Genomic DNA, 20,047 nt, shown 5'->3' on the forward strand with positions numbered 1-20,047 from the left:
AGGGAAAGAGCGAATATAAAGATAGGAGACGAAAAATTAGAAGAAGTGGCTGATTTTAGATACCTAGGAAGTCAGATAAGTGAGGATGGAAGGAGTAGTAGGGATATAAAGCAGAGGATAGCGCAGGGTCGTGTCGCCTTTAATAAAAAGAAGTCACTTCTATGCTCGCGAACGGTTGATTTAGAAGTTCGAAAAAGGTTGTTAAAGGTGTATGTTTGTAGCACGGTGCTGTATGGGTGCGAAACATGGACAGTGGACGCGGCGGAGAAGAAAAGGTTAGAAGCGTTCGAAATGTGGTGTTATAGGCGAATGATGACGATAACGTCGATAGAAAAAGTTAGAAATGAAGATGTTCGCAAATAGTTAAGGATGTGGGTTGTTCTAGTTTTAGGGAAATGCGAAGTTTGGCTCAGGATAGGAAAGAGTGGAGGTACGTGTCCAACCAGTCTTAGGACTGATGACCTTATGATGATGATGAATAAATTACTGGAACCGCTTTGACGTGCTGCTGTTGAAAATCGAAATCACATCTGATAGTTTCGATAATCTGAACAAAAGTTCGGTAGCACTAAATCTTCACACTTTTTATTCTACATGTCATGCAGATTCAGAATATTTCATCATGGTGATTCTGAATATTTCTTCATCTTAAATATGTTTCAGATTTCGATTTCCCAGCGTTTCTCTTTAGTTTAGTTTTACTTTGACGAAAGAAATTTTGTGTGGTTCAGGCTGAATATGGTTTTGAAATAATAAAAAGAGCTAAAAACTGTTAAATGCGTTCAAAGCGTTTGACTGCTTGAAGTGTGGTACGGTATGTTACTGCTTTTGCTTGATAACGATGACGAAAAGCGCAGCAGTGTGATGGTTTTTCTGGAAATATGTTTCGTTAAGATTCAGCATTTAACTCTTTGATATAATTAATTAAAAAAGGGCACCGCATTCAACATTATGGGAACTAAAAGGATATCAAACGGATAAAATGACGCCACATGCAATTATAACCTGTTAGTGTTCAAGGAAAGAGTCAAAACTTGTATAGTTCAATAAGTAGATGCTATTATAGTAAATTTTTGAAGTGAAACTTCTTTACGCACGGTAGGTTAAGTTCGTTTCATGCGAGTTGCTATGTAACGAAATCATGCAACGCATTTCTCCCGCTGTCTGTCCCTTTGTATGCTTAGTTCTTTAAAACTACGCAACGGATTTTAATGAGTTTCTTTTTAATAGATAGAGTAATTCAAGAGGAAGGTTTATATGTATAATGCATGCATAATATATAGTAGAGAAACACTGATAATTCTAGAGGTTTGTAATGTGATGTCATAAATAAACACATTTTTTTGCGATTACATTGCAACCGCTGGCTGAACCCTACAAAATAGATCAAAATAATATACTACAGTATTGTACACCTTAAAAATGTCTACAAAAAAGTCCGGGATGGTATATGTCTATCTCTTAGGGATAAACCACAATAACCTTTTTTATCCTTTACCTTTCACCAGAAATAATGGCTATTTTACGAAGCGATTTTAAGCAATACAGCATTAATCCTTATCCAAATAAGTACTTTAAGATACATTGTACATCTAATATAGATCAATATGGCCCTTTACAGCATGTAATTTAAATGAATATTTTCGAAGATATTACAGACTTAAATGCAGGGACATAGCGATTGCGGCGGTACCGGCCGGTTTGTATTGTCTAATTACAATTTGTTGTAGGTATATAAGGACATTCTATGGTATATTTACTATCAGCATTGCACCCGTGCGAAGCATAGTGTACAAATAATACCATTAAACCAATTCCTTAACCCCCATCCCGGTATGTTTGTGTATTTTTTTGTGTGAATCTATCTCCACAAATTTACATTGTTGTAGGTAATAATTTTTTCACATATCCTTTAAAACAATAATTGTTGAACATTGACTAGATATAAACAGACTTTCAAACAGCTTTGTGTTTCGAGAAAAATAAGGCGGTGTATTTTACTTTGATCTAAGGTCTGGTGCCTAACATCGAATTGAGATCGCTTTGAGAATATTAAATTAACAGAGAAGAAGGCTGCGTTCCTACACAGACGCATCTTGCCAAAAGGGATGAAAATTCGACCATCAAAGGAATCTTTAAGAGGCAGATAAACGAGTGGAATTATTTCAACTTAATTGAATGCCTTCTGGTTCAGTGAAAAACAAACAAAACCAAAATTCTTTGTTTGAAAATTATCTAAAAATAAAAAGATAGTGGGGAAAACTAACAATTCCAAATTGTGACATTAAAGATACCTACCTGGCCTTTTTATACTACATTTTGTCTTCAATATAATATACGAGGGCGGTTCAATAAGTACCCGTGTTTGAAGACGGAGGACATTCTTGAGGGAAATTGGTGTTGTCATCGTGTGCTGCCATCTATCAAACCACGCCAAAACGAATTTCAGACTGATTGATGGGTTAGTTTGGATTTGGCAGCCATTCGACTGAGACGTGTTTCGTTATTTTCGCTAAGATGGAAAAAGAGCAGTATCGTTCGGTAACTCGCTTTTTGTTTTTGGATGGGAAAAAATGCGAGGAGATGAAAACAAAGTTGGATACTGTTTATGGAGACATTTCGCCATCTACGACCACAGTTAGATATTGCTTCAACGAATTTAAACGTGGGCAAAGATCCGTTTTTGATAGGAGCGACCAGGAAGCCTGGCAAACGTTGTTACCGAGGAAATCATTTTACGGATTTTTTAGGAAAAGGAAGAACGATCACTGGACAATACTACAGTGAGTTATTGGACCGCTTCGACAAAAAATTGAAGGAGACACGGACGCATTTGACGAAAAAGAAGGTGCGTTTTTAACACGATAACGTACCGGTACATTCATCAGGAGTTGTTGCCGCCAAAATGCACGAATTACGTTATGAATTTGCTGCCGCACACCCCGATTTGACTCCCTGCGACTTCGTCTTGTTCCCTACCATGAAGAAATGACTAGCGAGAAAGACATTTAGTTCAAACGAGGAAGTCATCCCCGAGACAGGGGGGGTTTTGGAGAGTTCGACAAATCTAATTTTTTGGAGGGGAAAAAAAATGGCAGGGTCGTTGGGAGAAGTGTATCTTTCTAAAAGGGGACTATGTTAAAAAATAAAAAAAAAAGGTGTCTTCATTTCTAACACGGGTACTTATTGAATCGCCCTCGTACCTATCCACACGAGATAGGATTTCTAAATATTACAATTAAACTAATGTTTATACAAACGTTTGTTTAACAAGTATAATGTTTTGAGTTTCATAGAATGAAAAATTCAAAAGCTATTCTTCTTAGGTCCTGTTTTTACACATGCATCAAAATGGTAACATAACTGGTCAATTAAATAAAAATCGAACTTTATACTTATCAATACTTTACATACATAAATAAACGTGTAATATTAACAAAATACAACGTGTTATTATACAACACGCTACTGAAGTGAAACTTCTTCGAACACACAAACATACCGGGATAGGGATTAAGGAATTGGCGTCAGTGGTGTCGTTTCGACTGTAGAGTGTAGGTCAGAGCCGGGCAAACTCGGCTCTTTTGCATCCCGAGTGCTCCTCAAGGTTAACCAAGTAGATCCTCATTGATCCTGCGAGTGCGAGTGAGATGATTCTTTCCTTTTCTTATCCCTTCCATTTCGTAGGTGAGTCCCCTCTTCCATAGTCAAACCCAATAGTTTTGCGAACGTAGTAACGAAAATTTTCGTAGGTATTATTTAAGTTGCGAGAGTGGCTTCGCTCGTCTACGGGATGAAGGGGCTTGATATGGGAGTGGAAGGGAGAAGAAAAAGACAAAACAAAATTATTCATTACTGCTTACTCTCTCGTACTTATAGAAGGGTATGGAGTGACTCAAACTAACCTCATGTAGCGGATCCTACGAAGTTAAAGTTGGCCCGGCTCTGGTGTAGGCAGACATACACAAACACTTACAAATACATTCATACATCTTGTTAGGGCTACACTATACATGCCGGAGTTGCCTGAAACGAACGTTGCATTGAAGCGCTAGCGATCCCCACTACAAACTCGACTACGTGACCGAGTAGAGGGGGGATATCCGTTGCATGATTTCATTACATAGCAACTCGCATGAAACGAACTTACCCTACCGTGCGTAAAGAAGTTTCACTTCAAAAACAATGACAAATTGGCAAATCGGTCGGTCTACCCACATCGAAATTTTCTGCGAACTCCTATTGGTGCATTTACTAATCTGAGAATTTGTAAAATAATTATGGTATGGTTTTGTTATTTAACGCTTTCGATAAGGATAACGCGGCTGCAAAACATGTAACTACCCCCTGCTTTGGGGCGTTATCACAAAGTACATTCTACGCTGCCTCCAGATGTTATATTTCTCATGGTCAGCATCATCAAAAATATAATTAAAACAGTCTTGGAATAAAGATGAAACGTCGGTGGTCGTATTTACAGTCATCATCATCATAAGGTCGTCAGTCCTAAGACTAATTGGACACACCTCCACTCTTTCCTATCCTGAGCCAATCTTCGCATTTCCCCAAAACTAGAACATCCTTAACTATTTGCGAACAGTAATCTTATCTAGATCTACCTCTGCCCCTCCTAACTCCTGTGTCTGCCTCTAATATGTCTCTGACTAGACCTTCATGCCTGAAAAGGTGTCCTACTAACCTATCTCGCCTATTACTTATTGACTTCCATAGAGTCCTCTGTTCTCCTATTCTTTCTAATACTTCTTCATTTCTAACCTTTTGTATCCACGTTATCCTCATCATTCGCCTATAACACCACATTTCGAACGCTTCTAACCTTTTCTTCTCCGCCGCGCCCACTGTCCATGTTTCGCACTCGTACAATGCCGCGCTCCAAACATACACCTTTAACAACCTTTTTCGAATTTCTAAATCAACCGTTCGCGAGCATAGAAGCGACTTCTTTTTATTAAAGGCAACACGACCCTGCGCTATCCTCTGCTTTATATCCCTACTACTCCTTCCGTCCTAATTTATCTCACTTCCTAGATACCTAAAATCAGCCACTTCATCTAATTTTTCGTCTCCTATCTTTATATTCGCTCTTTCCTTACTTTTTCTTTCCTTGCATACGAGTATTTTAGTTTTACTTTTATTTATTTTCATACAGTACTGTTTCGTCAGTACCTCTTCCATTTTATTTAAAGTTATCTCTAAGTCCTCCTTGCTAGATGCTAATATTGCTATATCATCTGCAAATCTAAGCATACTAATCTTTTGCCCCTGTATATCTATCCCTACAGTTGTACTGTCTTTAATGATGTTGATCGCGTCCGTTTATAATTCTCTGGAACGTTCCCTGTCTCGTAAATGTGACCAACTAGCTTAAACATACGATTACAGTAAGAAACAAATTTTTCACAGTAAATTTTGTAAAATTTGTAAGAGAGATATCTGGAATTGTGACTAATCCTCGAACTTTGGCCACCTATCAAACAATGTCAAAACGTCAAATATTTTTTTTATAATAAAAGGCCGATACAAAATGGGGTGGACACTTGACGCGTTATCGCCTGTTTGAAGTCATGAATAATTAAATTAAATTAACGGGCCCGTCAAATTGAATTACGTGCCATCACGTAACATGACAATATTATAATTAATAAATAACATTTACGATTATTTTCGATCAGGAATAAGAGATCGAAGAGTGAGGTCAATTTTTTTAGACGCTTTTTAATCAACGAGTAATAAGAAAATGTAGGTGGTGTTTACGCTTCGCAAACTTCTACTACCAAAGCATTATATAATTTGGCCCGTCTTTTATTCTAATATGGCGTTCTATTGTGTCAGAGTTGCCAGTCATGAAGTTAAACCATCTAAAGATATCCCATTCAAAGGGGCAAATAAAAATTAAATACACTTTCCCTTCTGTGGGCGGAAGGTTCAAAACATTGCTTTTCAGTAATCTCATTACTTCTTGTTTTAGGTTATTAATCCACACCTACCTTCTCAAATTTACATGTATAGTACAGTCGAAATAAGAAGGCAAAGTCCCCAATAAATAATGCATACTAAAGACATATCGTTTTTCTCGTTCTTACAAATGGAAGATATTCTGTCTTTATTCTTTAAACACGCCTCCTCCACAGCTGCGTCGAGACCTGCACCTACGTTTCATAAGAATCAATCGAATAAAATGAGACGTTCGACAACATGCTTGTCTTGTCATTTGTATCTACATAAAATGCGCAAATTTACAGGGTCGGCTTAATTTAGTTGGTGTATTTGTGCGAGTAAATATATTGACCTTCCCGTCGTTGAGTTATAATAACACAGAGTTTAAAACTATGTAGCACGACTACTATCTTAAGCCGACCCTGTAAATTTGCGCATTTTACGTAGGTACCAATGACAAGACAAACATGTTGTCGATCGTCTCATTCTATTCGATTGATTCTTATGAAACGTAGGTGCAGGCCTCGAAGCAGCTGTGGAGGAGGCGTGTCTAGAGAATGAAGACAGGATATCTTCCGTTTGTAAGAACGAGAAAAACGATATGCCTTTAGTGTGCATTATTTATTAGGGACCTTGTCTTCTTATTTCGACTGTACTATATATCACTGTATAAATGAGAACATGAAATCGTTTTGATATGCAGACAGACAGACGGACTGTAACTTTATAGTTTTCTTGTTAACTAAATAACCCAAAAGATTGAAGAATAGGTCAAAAACAATAAGCCTTATCAATTGTCATTATTTATTAAGATTTTAAATACTGGAACAAATGACAGGCATTTGTTTCCATAACTGCAGCATTTATTAGTTAGATGCTGACATTTAAAAGTAACTTTAAATTCGATGCGCTCCTTCCGACTATTGCACCCCAATGTGCGCGTACCTTAAGAACCATTCATTCCAGTACGTATAAAGTTTGCAAGTTGCAACTTTTTCCGAATTAAAGTAAGAAAGATGACGTAAGCATCAGCCTGTTGCAGGCAGCAGTTATCAGAGTACGCCTGCAGAAACAAATGTTTCCGTCTTCTCAGTTTTAATTTGGTCGAGAATGGCTTCGTTTAAAAAATTTACGGGCTAAAAATGAAAACAAATGGAGTTCCATAACGCAGAAAGAACAGAAAAATGAAGCAGCTTTTGTGAAACGGCCCTGAGCCATTAGACGATCGTGAGACGCCTTTCAAAACATAAATGATACTATTATCAGTCTTTCCGGTATTTTCTATGAATTTTTGTTCCACTTCCCTCTGCTGGTCCCCAGACAACAACAACGTTAGGGTCTGCGAAATTCATTTTGACTTTATATAACGTCATTAGTTGAAGGAGCATCACCATCAATAGCCAAACGCCAAAATTTCTTTAGATCCTTTTCGAAACGCTCGAATAAGAAAAATGGACAAGGTTTTTTTCACGTAGCAGGCCGTGGATCGATAGGAAATTAAATTTATGTTACTCTTTATCCTTTTAGTGTCACGCTGGAAACTGAGAAAATGATTGGTAATAAAATAAATTACCTCGTACCTACGCCTACTTATCTGTGTCAATATCCACTCTTTTTTGTTTCTTTTCATCTGAAAACTATTAATTAAATATTAACAATACACCTAGTTTATAATTGAAATTCTTTAATTTCGAATTGGGAAAGGTGTAGGTAAACATAAAGATAAATTTCGATAACAAAATGAATCAATTACTTATTACTGCCTATTTAAACTTAAGATGCAAAAATAAATGTTTCATTAGGAATCAATTTTTTGACGTGACAACGTCTTATAATTCGATGGAGCCGGCTGCACGCACGAAAAAACATGACTCATGCGGCGTTACCTCGCTCTGAGGCGTTCCATTTAAGGCTTGAAGTGCAAGCGAGAGCGTGGAACGAGCGACAAAGAGGCACAATCGGCCTCCGCGTTCGGCAGCGTTCGACATCTGTCTCTCTCCTACTTGAGTGAGCGATGCGTACGCGTGGACAGCTGCTATACAATAATACATTTCCATTTACCTCCTTCTCTATATCCATACAAAATATCTATCAAACAAATAAAATTAAAATTTTCTTTTGAAAAAATGAAGCTATTCCATCAGTATTTTCTTATGACGTTGTCACGTTCAACTATCGTCAGTAAACCGACTTTACAGACAACCGATTTTTTTTTTTGTTTTAGAGCCCCAGGAACATGACCCTGTAATAAGTTTTGAAGAAAAGAATTATGTAATTGGAGACACTTTGGAAGCGAATTGTACCAGTGCTCCTGCTCGCCCACCTGCTCATATTACATGGTTAATTAATGGTGAAAAGGTAAAAATGCATCATTAACATGAACTATGGAATATTATAAGAACGTTGTATAAAAACTAAAGGAAGGAAGCTGTACAGGGAATCATAAGGTCATCAGTCATAAGAATGATTGGACACGCACCTCTACTCTTTCCTATTCTGAGTTAATCTTCGCATTTCCCTAAAACTAAACGCGTATACCAGAATAATATTTACTACCCTTCGGTCGCTTCTTTACTTTACTTTTGAAAGTGCAAGTAGTCGAATGCAAAAACACTGTAGAGATATGAATGGAAACTACATAGCGTGCTTAATGTACGGCGTGCGTCATAAAAGCATCACTAAACTATGTTCGGTGGTCCACTGCGCAGTAGAGCAGTGCGCATCCGGTTTGCACGTACGCAATGAAAACAAAGATTTTGTGTACGTTTTGTTTCGACACATTGCCTGACATTACCGAATGTGATGCACAGTCGCTCATCGCGCAGCGGACCATTGCGTTTTCTATCATTTAATAGTGACGATACGTTTTAAGCCCATTCATATTGTCAACACGAGACTCGCATTTTGTTAATGTCCACATTAGAAGAAGGTCAAACATAAACACGTGTCCACAACGAAAAAGTTTACTAGAAGCTAAGATGGTCTCGTTTTTGGATTAAAAATTTTAATGTATAATTTTATTGCTTCTCATGAATTCTATTAGGCCATTTGAACTGCAAAATATCCAAGGTGTTTTTTATTTTATTTTGCTTTGCCCTTTTTGGGTGTTAGACATCATTAAAATGACAAAATCAATTTTTCTTGTTATATTTTTCTTTTACTTAAAACGCACTATGCTAATAAATCTAATAAGATGGAGTCGCTTATATTAAATACTCCTTATTATTTTTTTTTTTGAAGATTCATATATTCAATTCATCTTGATACTGGGACAGCTAAACCTGTTTAAGGAAAATGTAACTGCTAGAATTCATATCTAACTTTGAAACTCAATTCGAAAAAGCAATTTACATTTCTGTTGTTTATTTTTAATCAAAGGCGGTAATGCAGGGGCTTCAATTATTTTTTAGTTTCAAATCTGCTCGTTAATTTCCCAGGGGATTTAAATTTCCCCGAAATCCAATGGTTCTGCGAATTGTCAAATACAAAATTCCTCCATTTCAAATTACTTCCGAATCTTGCTTCGTAAATAATAATAAAGAAATGATTTATTCTTTAAGAACAAGATGAGAAATAAAATCTAATAAATAAAATGTACTTAAAGAGGTTAATAAAAAAATTTTTAGCAAAATTTTTTCAATTTTGGCTTAAACCAATGTCAGTTCTTCTTAACCATTGTAGGTTGAAGGCAGGCTTACCCGGCCTTTTTCCAACGGGCGTGTTCACGGCCACGGTTATTTTGAAAGAAAATCAACATCAACTACACAAATTTCAGTCGCTTTGTCCAAATTACACCAAGGCATCGATGGAACCGCCACAATTACTTGCATGTCCACAATTCCAGGTTACGTTGGCCATAATGAAAATTATGCAGACATTAGAAATAGAACGATTACAGGTAAGTGAACATTTTACAACTTTAACCGACTATGAAGTTTACAGTAATATATCAAACTTTAAAAATGCTGCCAACCGTCTGTTTTTAAAGATTAACTTTTAATCTTAGAGTTACAGTTGACAGCAATGAAATATCCAAAGCAGATGTGTTGCAAACTCCATTTTTTACCCACTATTGGTACTGAACTTTAGGGAATATTACATGCTTTAAACTTGGTCTTTTGCGAAGAGGAAAGCTGAAACTATTTTACGAATTATCTCTGTATGACAACTGACAATACTGAAATTGATGCGCAGTTTAATTCTTTATCCTTTATCCTTTATCAATGACGAAACTTTTAGACCCATGTTATTCGAATTAAGTTGCCGCTCCTGTCTCTGATTTTCTTGGTACCAGTAAAGGTGCCACATTACTTAACCATAGTTCAGACATCAAAATGAATTAATTTTGAAACAGAAATGGTTTTAGGCATGTTTTCGTTTTCTACAACGAATTGTAGGTTGAAACAATGAAATGTATACTTCGTTTAGTTTCTGTAGCGATGTGACCTTCAGTTTGACCGGCGCAAAGTAGAAAAGAACAGCACTAGGCCAGAAAAGATAGGAGACAACTCTCGGCCAAACTCTTAACCGGTGAGGAGCGTATAATCCGTACAGCACTGCACGGAAAAATTGACCATTTTATCCACTACAATTGCATTACTCAAATGTGCTGTTATTGGTTCCATTTACTACTGAAAATATCAACGAGATGTTTATTTATGTTTGAAGATATATTAAAGGCTTTAACCCTTGTTTTCGACTCGCACAACTATTCATGATTGAACAAAACTTTTGGCAGGTACTGTATGAAAAAGTATGTTTAATGAACAAGAGTCGAGAGTATAATGAGCTTTTTTCTCCCTACCTACGATTTTGCCAGAGATAGTAAATGAAGTATAGCAAATACGTGACCACATTCCTTACATAAAAAGCATCATTTACTTTTTTCTTGTTGTCCTGTAGTTGTTATAGGTATTATTAGTGCTCCGTGAAACTTCTAGTATAAAGTTTCTTTTATGGGATTCTAGGATCATAATTACCGTAGTTACTCTGCAAACAAGTATTTGAAAACATAGAAACAGACAAAATCCCGGAGACAAACTTTCCACTCGAATTAATTACCCGCTATAGAGCAACCTTTTTAAATATTATAAAATAAATTAAATTTGAGACTTGTAGACCTTTCCGGTACATAAAGTAGCATTTTTAAATATGGTACGAAAATTTAACTCACATCAGTAATACTAAATTATCAAAATTATGATCCCATGCCTTTCAAAGTCAAAGGATCAAAGGGATATTGAATCAATCTCGAAAGAAACGTTTGATCGTACTCTTTTTTGAACTATATTAAAAGCTAGTTTTATGAGAAATAAATTCGGATGTAATAAATCAATAAATAGAAACATGAATAAATTATTAATAATCTGTTGAATTATTTACGAGTTTTTTTTCCACAAATAGAACAAAAGCAAAAGCTCTTTACTTATTTATTATACTTTAACAAAACAAACTCAAAACACATTTAAGTACCATGGAAGTACCTAATTATATTAGATATCGATTAAAATTTTCGTAAAGGGATTGCGGCTCGTGAATATTGGACACATGAGTAAATAAATAAAATAAAAAAATTGTTGAGGCATAAAATTACAAGATTAATATTTTATCCCCTACAAATTATCTTAATGAGGAAAAATTGCTTTGTAGTCAACAGAGATGTGATTTATTTAAAATACTTGCATGTAAAATGCAAACACAAAATAAAAAGACACCTATTTTTATCTTGCATTTAAATATATTTTTGAGAAAAGCATTTTGTATTTTATTTAAAATATTTTGTCCAAACGTATTTTCTATTTGTAAAATGCAAAATACATTTTTATCATTAAAATTTTTGCTGATATCACCGATCAAACATTATATAAACTGATGAATCAAAGTTGCTCATATTGGCCATTGAAGGTATTAGAAGCTTAAAAAGGGAACAGAGAGATTCCATTAATGCTTTCTAATTCTTTAATTGAAGAGAGCCCAAAAAATTCTAAACTCCTTGGAAATGAATAATCTAAAATATTAGATCGATATTGTTTTCCGAGTTCAATGTCATGATCCATGGAATTTTGAAGTTGAAATTAATATGAGCACCTGTCAAATAATCACTTATCATACCTTTAGTAAGGAACTACGAAATTCTATGAATTACAACAAAGTAGCCCGCAAAACACAATCAAATTATTGATATACCCCATCTGTGTAAAACTGAAAACTACAAGATATTATGGTGTGTTAATAAATGCATGTAATCCAAAATTCTTAGAAAACTATTCGAAAAACTTCACTTATTAGATGAACCCAAAGCCAAAGAAACTATGGATTCCATTTCTTTCTCTTATTACAATGTGTAAAAGATCAGAAACAAAATGGGGTTGTAAATATTTTCATATAAAATGATTGATGTTGATTTTTAATCAATAAAATTATCTGCAACCCTATTTTGGATCTGATCTTTCATGCTAAGCAAACTATTTTGGCAACGGTGCCTTTTGTCAATTAAAAAGGTAAAAAATAATGTAAATTAGGAAGCATATAGAATAATTATTTGTTGCTAAACTGAAGAAACTGTAACATAAAGATAGAAATTCTATATCTCAATCACTTTAAACAGAAAAATATAAATTATACTCAATCTTCTCAGCTGATGGTGATATAGTGCAAACACCACTATTAGTCTAGAAAAACTCCAATATTTATAAAATGAGTAAATACCTGCAAGATTTTCTTAAAAAATTACGATTAAGTAAGTGTAGAAAATTAAATAAGTATTACAAAAAAATATTTATTTGAAAAAAGTATTTTGAAAATACGTAATTTGCATTTAGCATTTAAAATACAAAAAGGGAAATCTATTTTGTATTTTATATTTGAAATAACAAATCAAAAAAGTATTTGCGTTTTGTATTTAAATACTTTTAAAAAACCATTTAGTTTATTATACTTACTGCTAATAGCATTTACTAATAACTCAAGGATGTTGATATATTGCAGTGGTGATTGAAGATCCGCAACAGATTTTCCAAGAAGTGGCAATTTCTGCGTTGAGCGTCGTGTCGCCGCTTTTGCCCTCCTTGTCTATTTTATTACTAACAATTTTTGCTTTAGTTTAAGGCAAGTAAAAACTAATCGTCGATTTGTGTTGTCTAATGTGTAACACAAGCTGTTATTTTTTAGGAAATGAAAAAAAAAATAGGTGATAATGTTGTATATAATCATTAACTGCAACTCAAAATGGTTTTTATAAACTGTGATTTATTATTATAAAATCGATGTGACACTAGCTGATTAGGCGAATTACAGAAGTTTTTTTATGCAAATACTATTTTTATACACAACAGTTCCATAAAACAATCTTTAATTTATTTTTTAATTATATCTTAATCTTAAATCTCCATATGTATACAGGGTGTATATAGAATAATAATCATGAAGTTTTGCATGATTTAATATTTTTCTGAAATACCTACCCTAATAAATCATAAAACATTTAGATTATTTGATAATAATCTAAATTTATTAAAAAAAATCAATAATAATTATTTCGAGCCTCAATTGAATAACAGTTTTACAAGAAAAAATTGTAAAATGTTACAAACATTCCTGTAAATAAAATTTGATAATTGCATAACAGCCGAAATAATTGTTGAGTCTGAGATCAAATATTTATTCCTCTTTGTGAAACTCCTGCCAATCTTTATTAGTATCTAGCCTGTTAATAATGTTTCACGAAATACCTATTTCAGATATTCATCAAATTAAAATCCATAAGTTCGACATTCATACACTCTGTATATGTACAATAACAATAATTACTGAACATTGGAAATTGTCACATCGATGATTTTATAGTCTACTCTGTTTAAAACACTTCTACGATGTTAATTTTATTTAAGAATTTATTATTCAAAAGTGCCACTTAATAAGTTACTAATTATTATTATTAAATAAAGAAAACAAAGGCTAATAAGGTACAGAACTAATTGAATGTGTATATTTATTTTTCGTTTATCTACATATATTGTATTTCGTCAAAAGCATCTTTCTATATAAAAACGTACGAATTCTCTCACTCCTAAACATAAAAGTAAATTAAATAATATATAAAAGAAACTCCTTCTTGTACAGTTTTTTAATTATAAATATATTTTATAACCGCATAGATAAATTAAGCGCTAACAAAGTTATGAATTTACTTTTTATAGATCCTAAAATGTCGAAAAATTTGATTGCTAAAGGAGACAGAATTTGTAAAAAATGTTTGCTACGAATTACATGGGTATTTAATATATATTAATACATGTATGTATGTATGTTGAGTTGAATATGTCTGTAAAATGGGTTGCCTCCCTAAGCGAACGAATTCTATTTAAAATTCATATTTCTGTATGTTGGGTGGACTGTACTTATGGTGATTATCCCTACCCCGCAAAACTGGACAGTACCTACTCACAACCGATTTCAATTTTGACCCATATCATCTTTTTCCGTTTTCCATTTTGCATTTTTAAAACCACAAAATCATTATCTTATTAACTAAGAAAAATCGAAATCTCTGCACACTACTTTTCCAATTAAGATACTATTCAATCAATATTACATTTAATATAAAAATGTGTGGATGTATGTCAATTACTGTAAAACAATCATATTTATTATTGAAGATACACTGAGTTAAAACTTAAGTGTAATCAAGTAATAATTTGTTATTTTTTAAAATAATTTTCACTCGAGCACAAATTTAATTCCTTTCAAAAATAATTATATTTGTGTAACGTGCTCTAAAAGTATAGGTGTTTATACTATGATATTTACCCTGCAAACAAAACATATCAATGTGCAATAAATGTTTTGATGTTATAATCTATAAAAGAATGCTAAAAATTTCAACACTGGATACCAAAATCGCAAAACAATGCTTTTAATCATTTCTTTAATGTAAAGGTACTTTTACCGTTTTTACTTTCTAAGGAAGAGAAACTTTGACTAATCCGGAAAGGAGTTAACGAGCAAGTATTACCAGTCTTGCTTTTAAATAACAGAATGTAGCTGAAAAGAATGGAAAATATTTTCTTAGAATACGAAAACATATTTTTGTAAACGGATTGTATAATTGATTATTTAAAAGAAAAATTAAAAAGAATAGAACTAGCTTTTGGCTGTTCTTAGAACAGTTCATTGGTCATAAAGACCACAAAATGTCTTCCTTAAATGCTGTTATCTATTATATAAGGGAGCAAATTTGTCATTTCAGCTTCATGACCTCAAATTAGCATTTGTAAACCATAGCAGAAAATACACTAGTTACTATAAAGGTATCATTTTAAACTTCATCGTTTTATTTCAGTTAAAGGAGTTAAGTTGGAAATGACAATAATTTGCTTTAGTGGAAAGAACAAGTTACGATATTTATTTTTGTTTGTACTTATAGACTAGCCAGATTGTACGATACATATTTACTAAGGAAATTTAGAACAAAAAATTACAGTTAGCAAAATTAGATACTTTGCAACTTAATGTAAATATACTGTATGTAAATTGTGGAAATGTCTTCATGTCACCTAAGGACTAACGTCTAACAGAAATAAATTATCCCAAAATTATTTCCCCTTATTTTTTCTTCTTTTCATACTACTGATTTAATAGAGGGAGGCCCGATGCTCCTGGGGAAACAAACCCGAACTTGAATGCAAGATTTGTACCTTCACTTTACACTAATATCGACTACTGATTTAATAAGCATTATTTGTTTATTATTAAATTTTTAAATATCGTTAAATTCTTATAGTAAAAATATTATTCTGTACAAATATTTTTAAGTCCGGATCTGTTCAAAGTCTATCATTTCTGTGATAATGTCTATGAATAGGGCGCAGTCGCACTGAAGTTAGTCAAACTAACGTGTTACTTAGGTTATGTTGTTCTTAATTGTCAAACTTTAGCACTAGTTTCTTTTATTTTCTATTTCTTTTAGATCTGATATTACAAAAATATCTCAATTGAACGTGTAAGTTGTAGAGTTTAAATTCCTTTTCTGTAATTGAGTTCCCATAGCTTCTTAAACGTTAAAACTAAAAGTGTGTTATTGTTTCAATTGTTACTTCTCTTCACAAAGAACCTCTTGTGCCTTTTTTTCTTGAAACAAATACTGAAACAACTCTTGAAATGCCTACCCAATTAGCTCACGACAACGATATGGTCGATATAAAAGCGAAAATAGCATATAACGGTGAAATTCTTATAACCTATATTGACCAACACATTACATTAGATAAACTGTGCCAAGAAATACGTGAAATTTGTCGGTTCACTCAAGATCAAGTATTCACTATGAAATGGGTGGACGAAGAAGGCGATCCATGTATTATTTCCACTCAAATGGAGTTGGATGAAGCCATACGCTTGTATGAAATAAACAGGGACTCCGAAATCACCATTCATGGTGAGTAGTTTTAAAATCTTTCATGGTATATCATTAATTAAAGTACTTGTGAGTGTAATGTACCTATGTAACAATAATTTTTATATCTCAACTTTATAATGTTAAAATTTACAAGGGAAAGAATAAATTTCAAATGTTAGTTTCCATTGCATTCGAAGATGCTTTTGAAGCCAATGATTACTGCATTAAAACCTTTTTCTATGCACTGACCAATATAATTTGCTTTAGAGTATGATACCCATAAGAAATGTACAACAAATCCACCAAACGGTTTCTCAAAGAATACATTATGGATTAAATTCAGTAATTGTTTAATGAGTTTCATAATTGTTAGAAACAATGGTAACACTCAATCACTTTTTCATTATAACGTATAAAACTGTTCGATTTCAATTTTTAAACGTTACTTTTGTTAATGTAACAGGAGTTGGTATAAATTCTTTTTAATTGGATCTTTTCATAAATAGAAAAGCTACTGTTTTAAACATTATTTTTATAGTACCTACTTATATGATTTCTTCTTCTGAAAGTTTCTTAGTTTTTGTTTATATAGTTGTAAAAAGTACAAAAACAGTAAATTTTGTTTATTAGTGTTATAGGTATTCAGAAAGGGCATTTTTCCATTATAAATGTTGCCCTCTGCTTCTAATTGTTCCATTTAAACATTTTTTTATTCCTCAAATTAATTAGTATTCTAAGAATATGATCGTAAGGTATGTTTTATATGCATAATATTTTCTTGATTACATACCGAAACATACTTACTACCTATCCAAACGGTATCACAAGTGAAAAACATAATTTTACGACTAATGTATTGATAAAACATTAATAGACTTTTTATATAAGGTAGTTTTACAAACTTCATGTTCATTTATTTTACTCTTGTTATTTTTCAACCCTTAAACTTCAGGAAAAATCGATTGGCGCCACAGTCGAGTTTTCCCGGACGCAGTGTTGTCAGGTCGGAAAAACCACCCTTATCTATAATGTGTTTTCTCATTTGCAACGTTTACTTTCGAACAATAAATCTATAAACTCAGATTCGGTTTTATAACGTCAATTTGCTCTAATCAGTCGTTATTACTGGTCGTGCTTCGTAAAAATGGAAGGCAATTACTTATTCAACGATTGATTTGTTAAGTGTTTTCGTGAAAAGTATGACAACGTAGCCCTCCAGATTTTGCTTCAATTTCAGCACCTGCCCGTCTGCCTGTAGACTGAAATCACCCTTCAAACCTTTTTGAGTTTGAGTAATCCGAATTCCTAGTAAAACTCTACTCGTTTTCACTAATGTCGTTCTGTGTTACTCTTTTATTGTGCGTGTTGTGATTAAGTAATGCTGATAAAGCAAAAATCGTTAAACTTTGAGTAACAACGTAGAAAAACCATTAAAACCTCACTAGTGAACCGGTTAATTTATAATTAAATAATTTGCAATATTATGCGTGTTTCAAGCAGCTTCTTCCAATCGACAAACTTCACAATTTATATCAACATTACGCACAAAGTTAAGTGAAAGAAGCAGAAATTAAAAGTAATATCAATTAATACCTGCGATTAGTATTGTTAGGTATAATTCACAAAGAATAATACTAAAGAAATATTAATTAACTTATTAACTCCTTTTTGAAGTTAAGAAAACTATTTATCAGCAGCGAAAACTGCTACCTCACTTTATAAATAGATATTTATTTAAGAAGAACGAAAATAAAAAGATAATTGATATATAAATGATTTTATAAATTAATTATTTCCAAATCAAAATTAAAAATACATAGAAATTAAAATTTAGTGCTGTCATATGCCGGAAAGATTATTAACCACCTTGAATCAATTTATGTGATTATGTATTATTCGTTGTAATGAGCCTTTTGCAATACGATAATAGCTACTTATTTGGCTACGTGCATTTTTGCTTGTAAAATTAAAAAATGTGCTCGTTGCATAACACTCGTGCGTCGTGGTGAATGTGTGTTTTACGTAGTGCACCGAACCAATAACGTATATGCTGTAAGCAATAAATACAATAAAAGTAATAAATGATGCCCTAAATTAATCTCAGGAATGTCTATAAATAAAGTTCTGTTGCAATTACACTAATAAAAGAAATTGAATCCTAAGAGATACGTTAAATATTAACGAACCGATCGCATATACTTATATTATAAAAATGGCTTGGGGCTATTGGAGTGCAGCGTCTGTGTCGACAACTGACAGGGGCCGAAGTCCCCGTAGAAATCAGAACGGTACCGCTGCGACACTTCCTTTTCAATCAGCCCCCGCGGTCCCTTCCGAAGAACGTCCCCCGGCAAGCGTTTACAATCCGGGACCGAACAATTCTAACAGTCCACCCAGTCAAGAGTTCGATGTGGGTCCTTCATTTTCCCGAAGGCCTTCTTTAGATCTGGGACATATGCCTCCTCAAAATGCGCTGGCTAACATCTTGTGTGCCGCCCACGGCAGCAGGCAGCAAGGTACGCTAAGTGCGGGCAATACATTGACCAGATTGGGCAGTCGACATGCCGCAGTACACCCGAGTACCGGGGTAGAGTATGCCGTGCCTCATCATCACCATCATCATCATCACGCAGCTTACATTGAGTACCATCAGAATCAGCTGTCGTTTTCTGATGAAGATTCGGGATCTGAACCGGGATACGCTTCAGGTATTAATCGGAATCGTTGTACATTTTCGCATATAAAACAACATGAAAAGGTTTAGTAAAAATTTTCGGAAAACTATACCGAAATTACGCCAAACTTCAAAGGGGAGAAGTATGACGTGATTTCTCGGCAAAATGGGAAGGACGAAGTTGTATTAACATGAAATAATAACTAGGTGCTTTTATTTTGTCTAATGATTCGCATATTTCGTTTTGGAAGTAGTGTGTAGAAAGGAAATTAATAAGAATGTTCCCTTAATTGGATAAAATAATAAAAAAATATAATCATAAAATTCGACTTCCTAATTTAATTTTTCAGAAGATTTAACTTTTCAGTAGGAAGAAAGAAACGCTTAATTGTGTCACGCCATAACGAAATGTGTAAAATAATAGCTACGAAATTTGCTAGGCGCAATTTATTGATGCCCCCTAACTCCCTAACTGTTTTTACTAAACCATTTTGATTCTGTTCAAGCCCCATCTATGTTTCGTTGAAGATTTAGCTTAAAATTTTCATTGAATGAAAATCCACAACAGCTAATCGTACCTAATGGAACCCGTTTTAAGATCGCAAATTAACCCATCTGCCATTTGTCCCAAAAACTAATTGATGTAGAAATGTGAAATTTGACATAGGGGAGTATCATATTTCCCGCGTATTTTCTCATAAATTAGAGAGATAATCACAGAATAGGAAAGGGATGAAACCCAAAAAAACATTTTGCATGTATTTTCCATGTATCATTTTAAAAGGTTGGCTAATATATATAGTATAAATAACAAATCGATGATATTGGCAAAAAAGTGTAAATAAGGGTAAATAGAGGTCTTCGTAAATTTATCAGAGAGACTATCAAACATTGCAAGTTTTGTAATTTTTGAGAAATTTGTGAGATTCTAAATTAGCGTTCCAATTAAGTCCATGGTAGACTGGAATTCACATGCATTTTTCCGCAAAATCGTGTGGACGATTTCAAATATTTATTAG

The 20,047-nt window shown here is 33.5% G+C and overlaps 1 protein-coding gene across 3 annotated transcripts in view; it reads left to right on the forward strand.

The window, feature by feature from the left end:
* The window catches only part of LOC108742358 (atypical protein kinase C), a 244,055-nt gene that overhangs the window by 213,406 nt on the left and 10,602 nt on the right, over positions 1-20,047 (forward strand). The window contains exons 5-6 of one of the 3 annotated variants that reach the window (XM_018477543.1): positions 8,183-8,316; positions 9,640-9,856. In XM_018477543.1, coding sequence (XP_018333045.1) covers positions 8,183-8,316; positions 9,640-9,856 — 351 coding nt within the window. Of the gene's footprint in view, positions 1-8,182; positions 8,317-9,639; positions 9,857-15,858; positions 16,394-18,163; positions 19,063-20,047 lie in introns of those variants that run through there. The other 2 variants (XM_018477560.1, XM_018477553.1) reach the window with 2 other exon arrangements.

The sequence above is a fragment of the Agrilus planipennis genome, unplaced genomic scaffold (genome assembly GCF_000699045.2).
Source record: "Agrilus planipennis isolate EAB-ADULT unplaced genomic scaffold, Apla_2.0 scaffold3, whole genome shotgun sequence".
In the NCBI taxonomy this organism is placed as follows: domain Eukaryota; kingdom Metazoa; phylum Arthropoda; class Insecta; order Coleoptera; family Buprestidae; genus Agrilus; species Agrilus planipennis.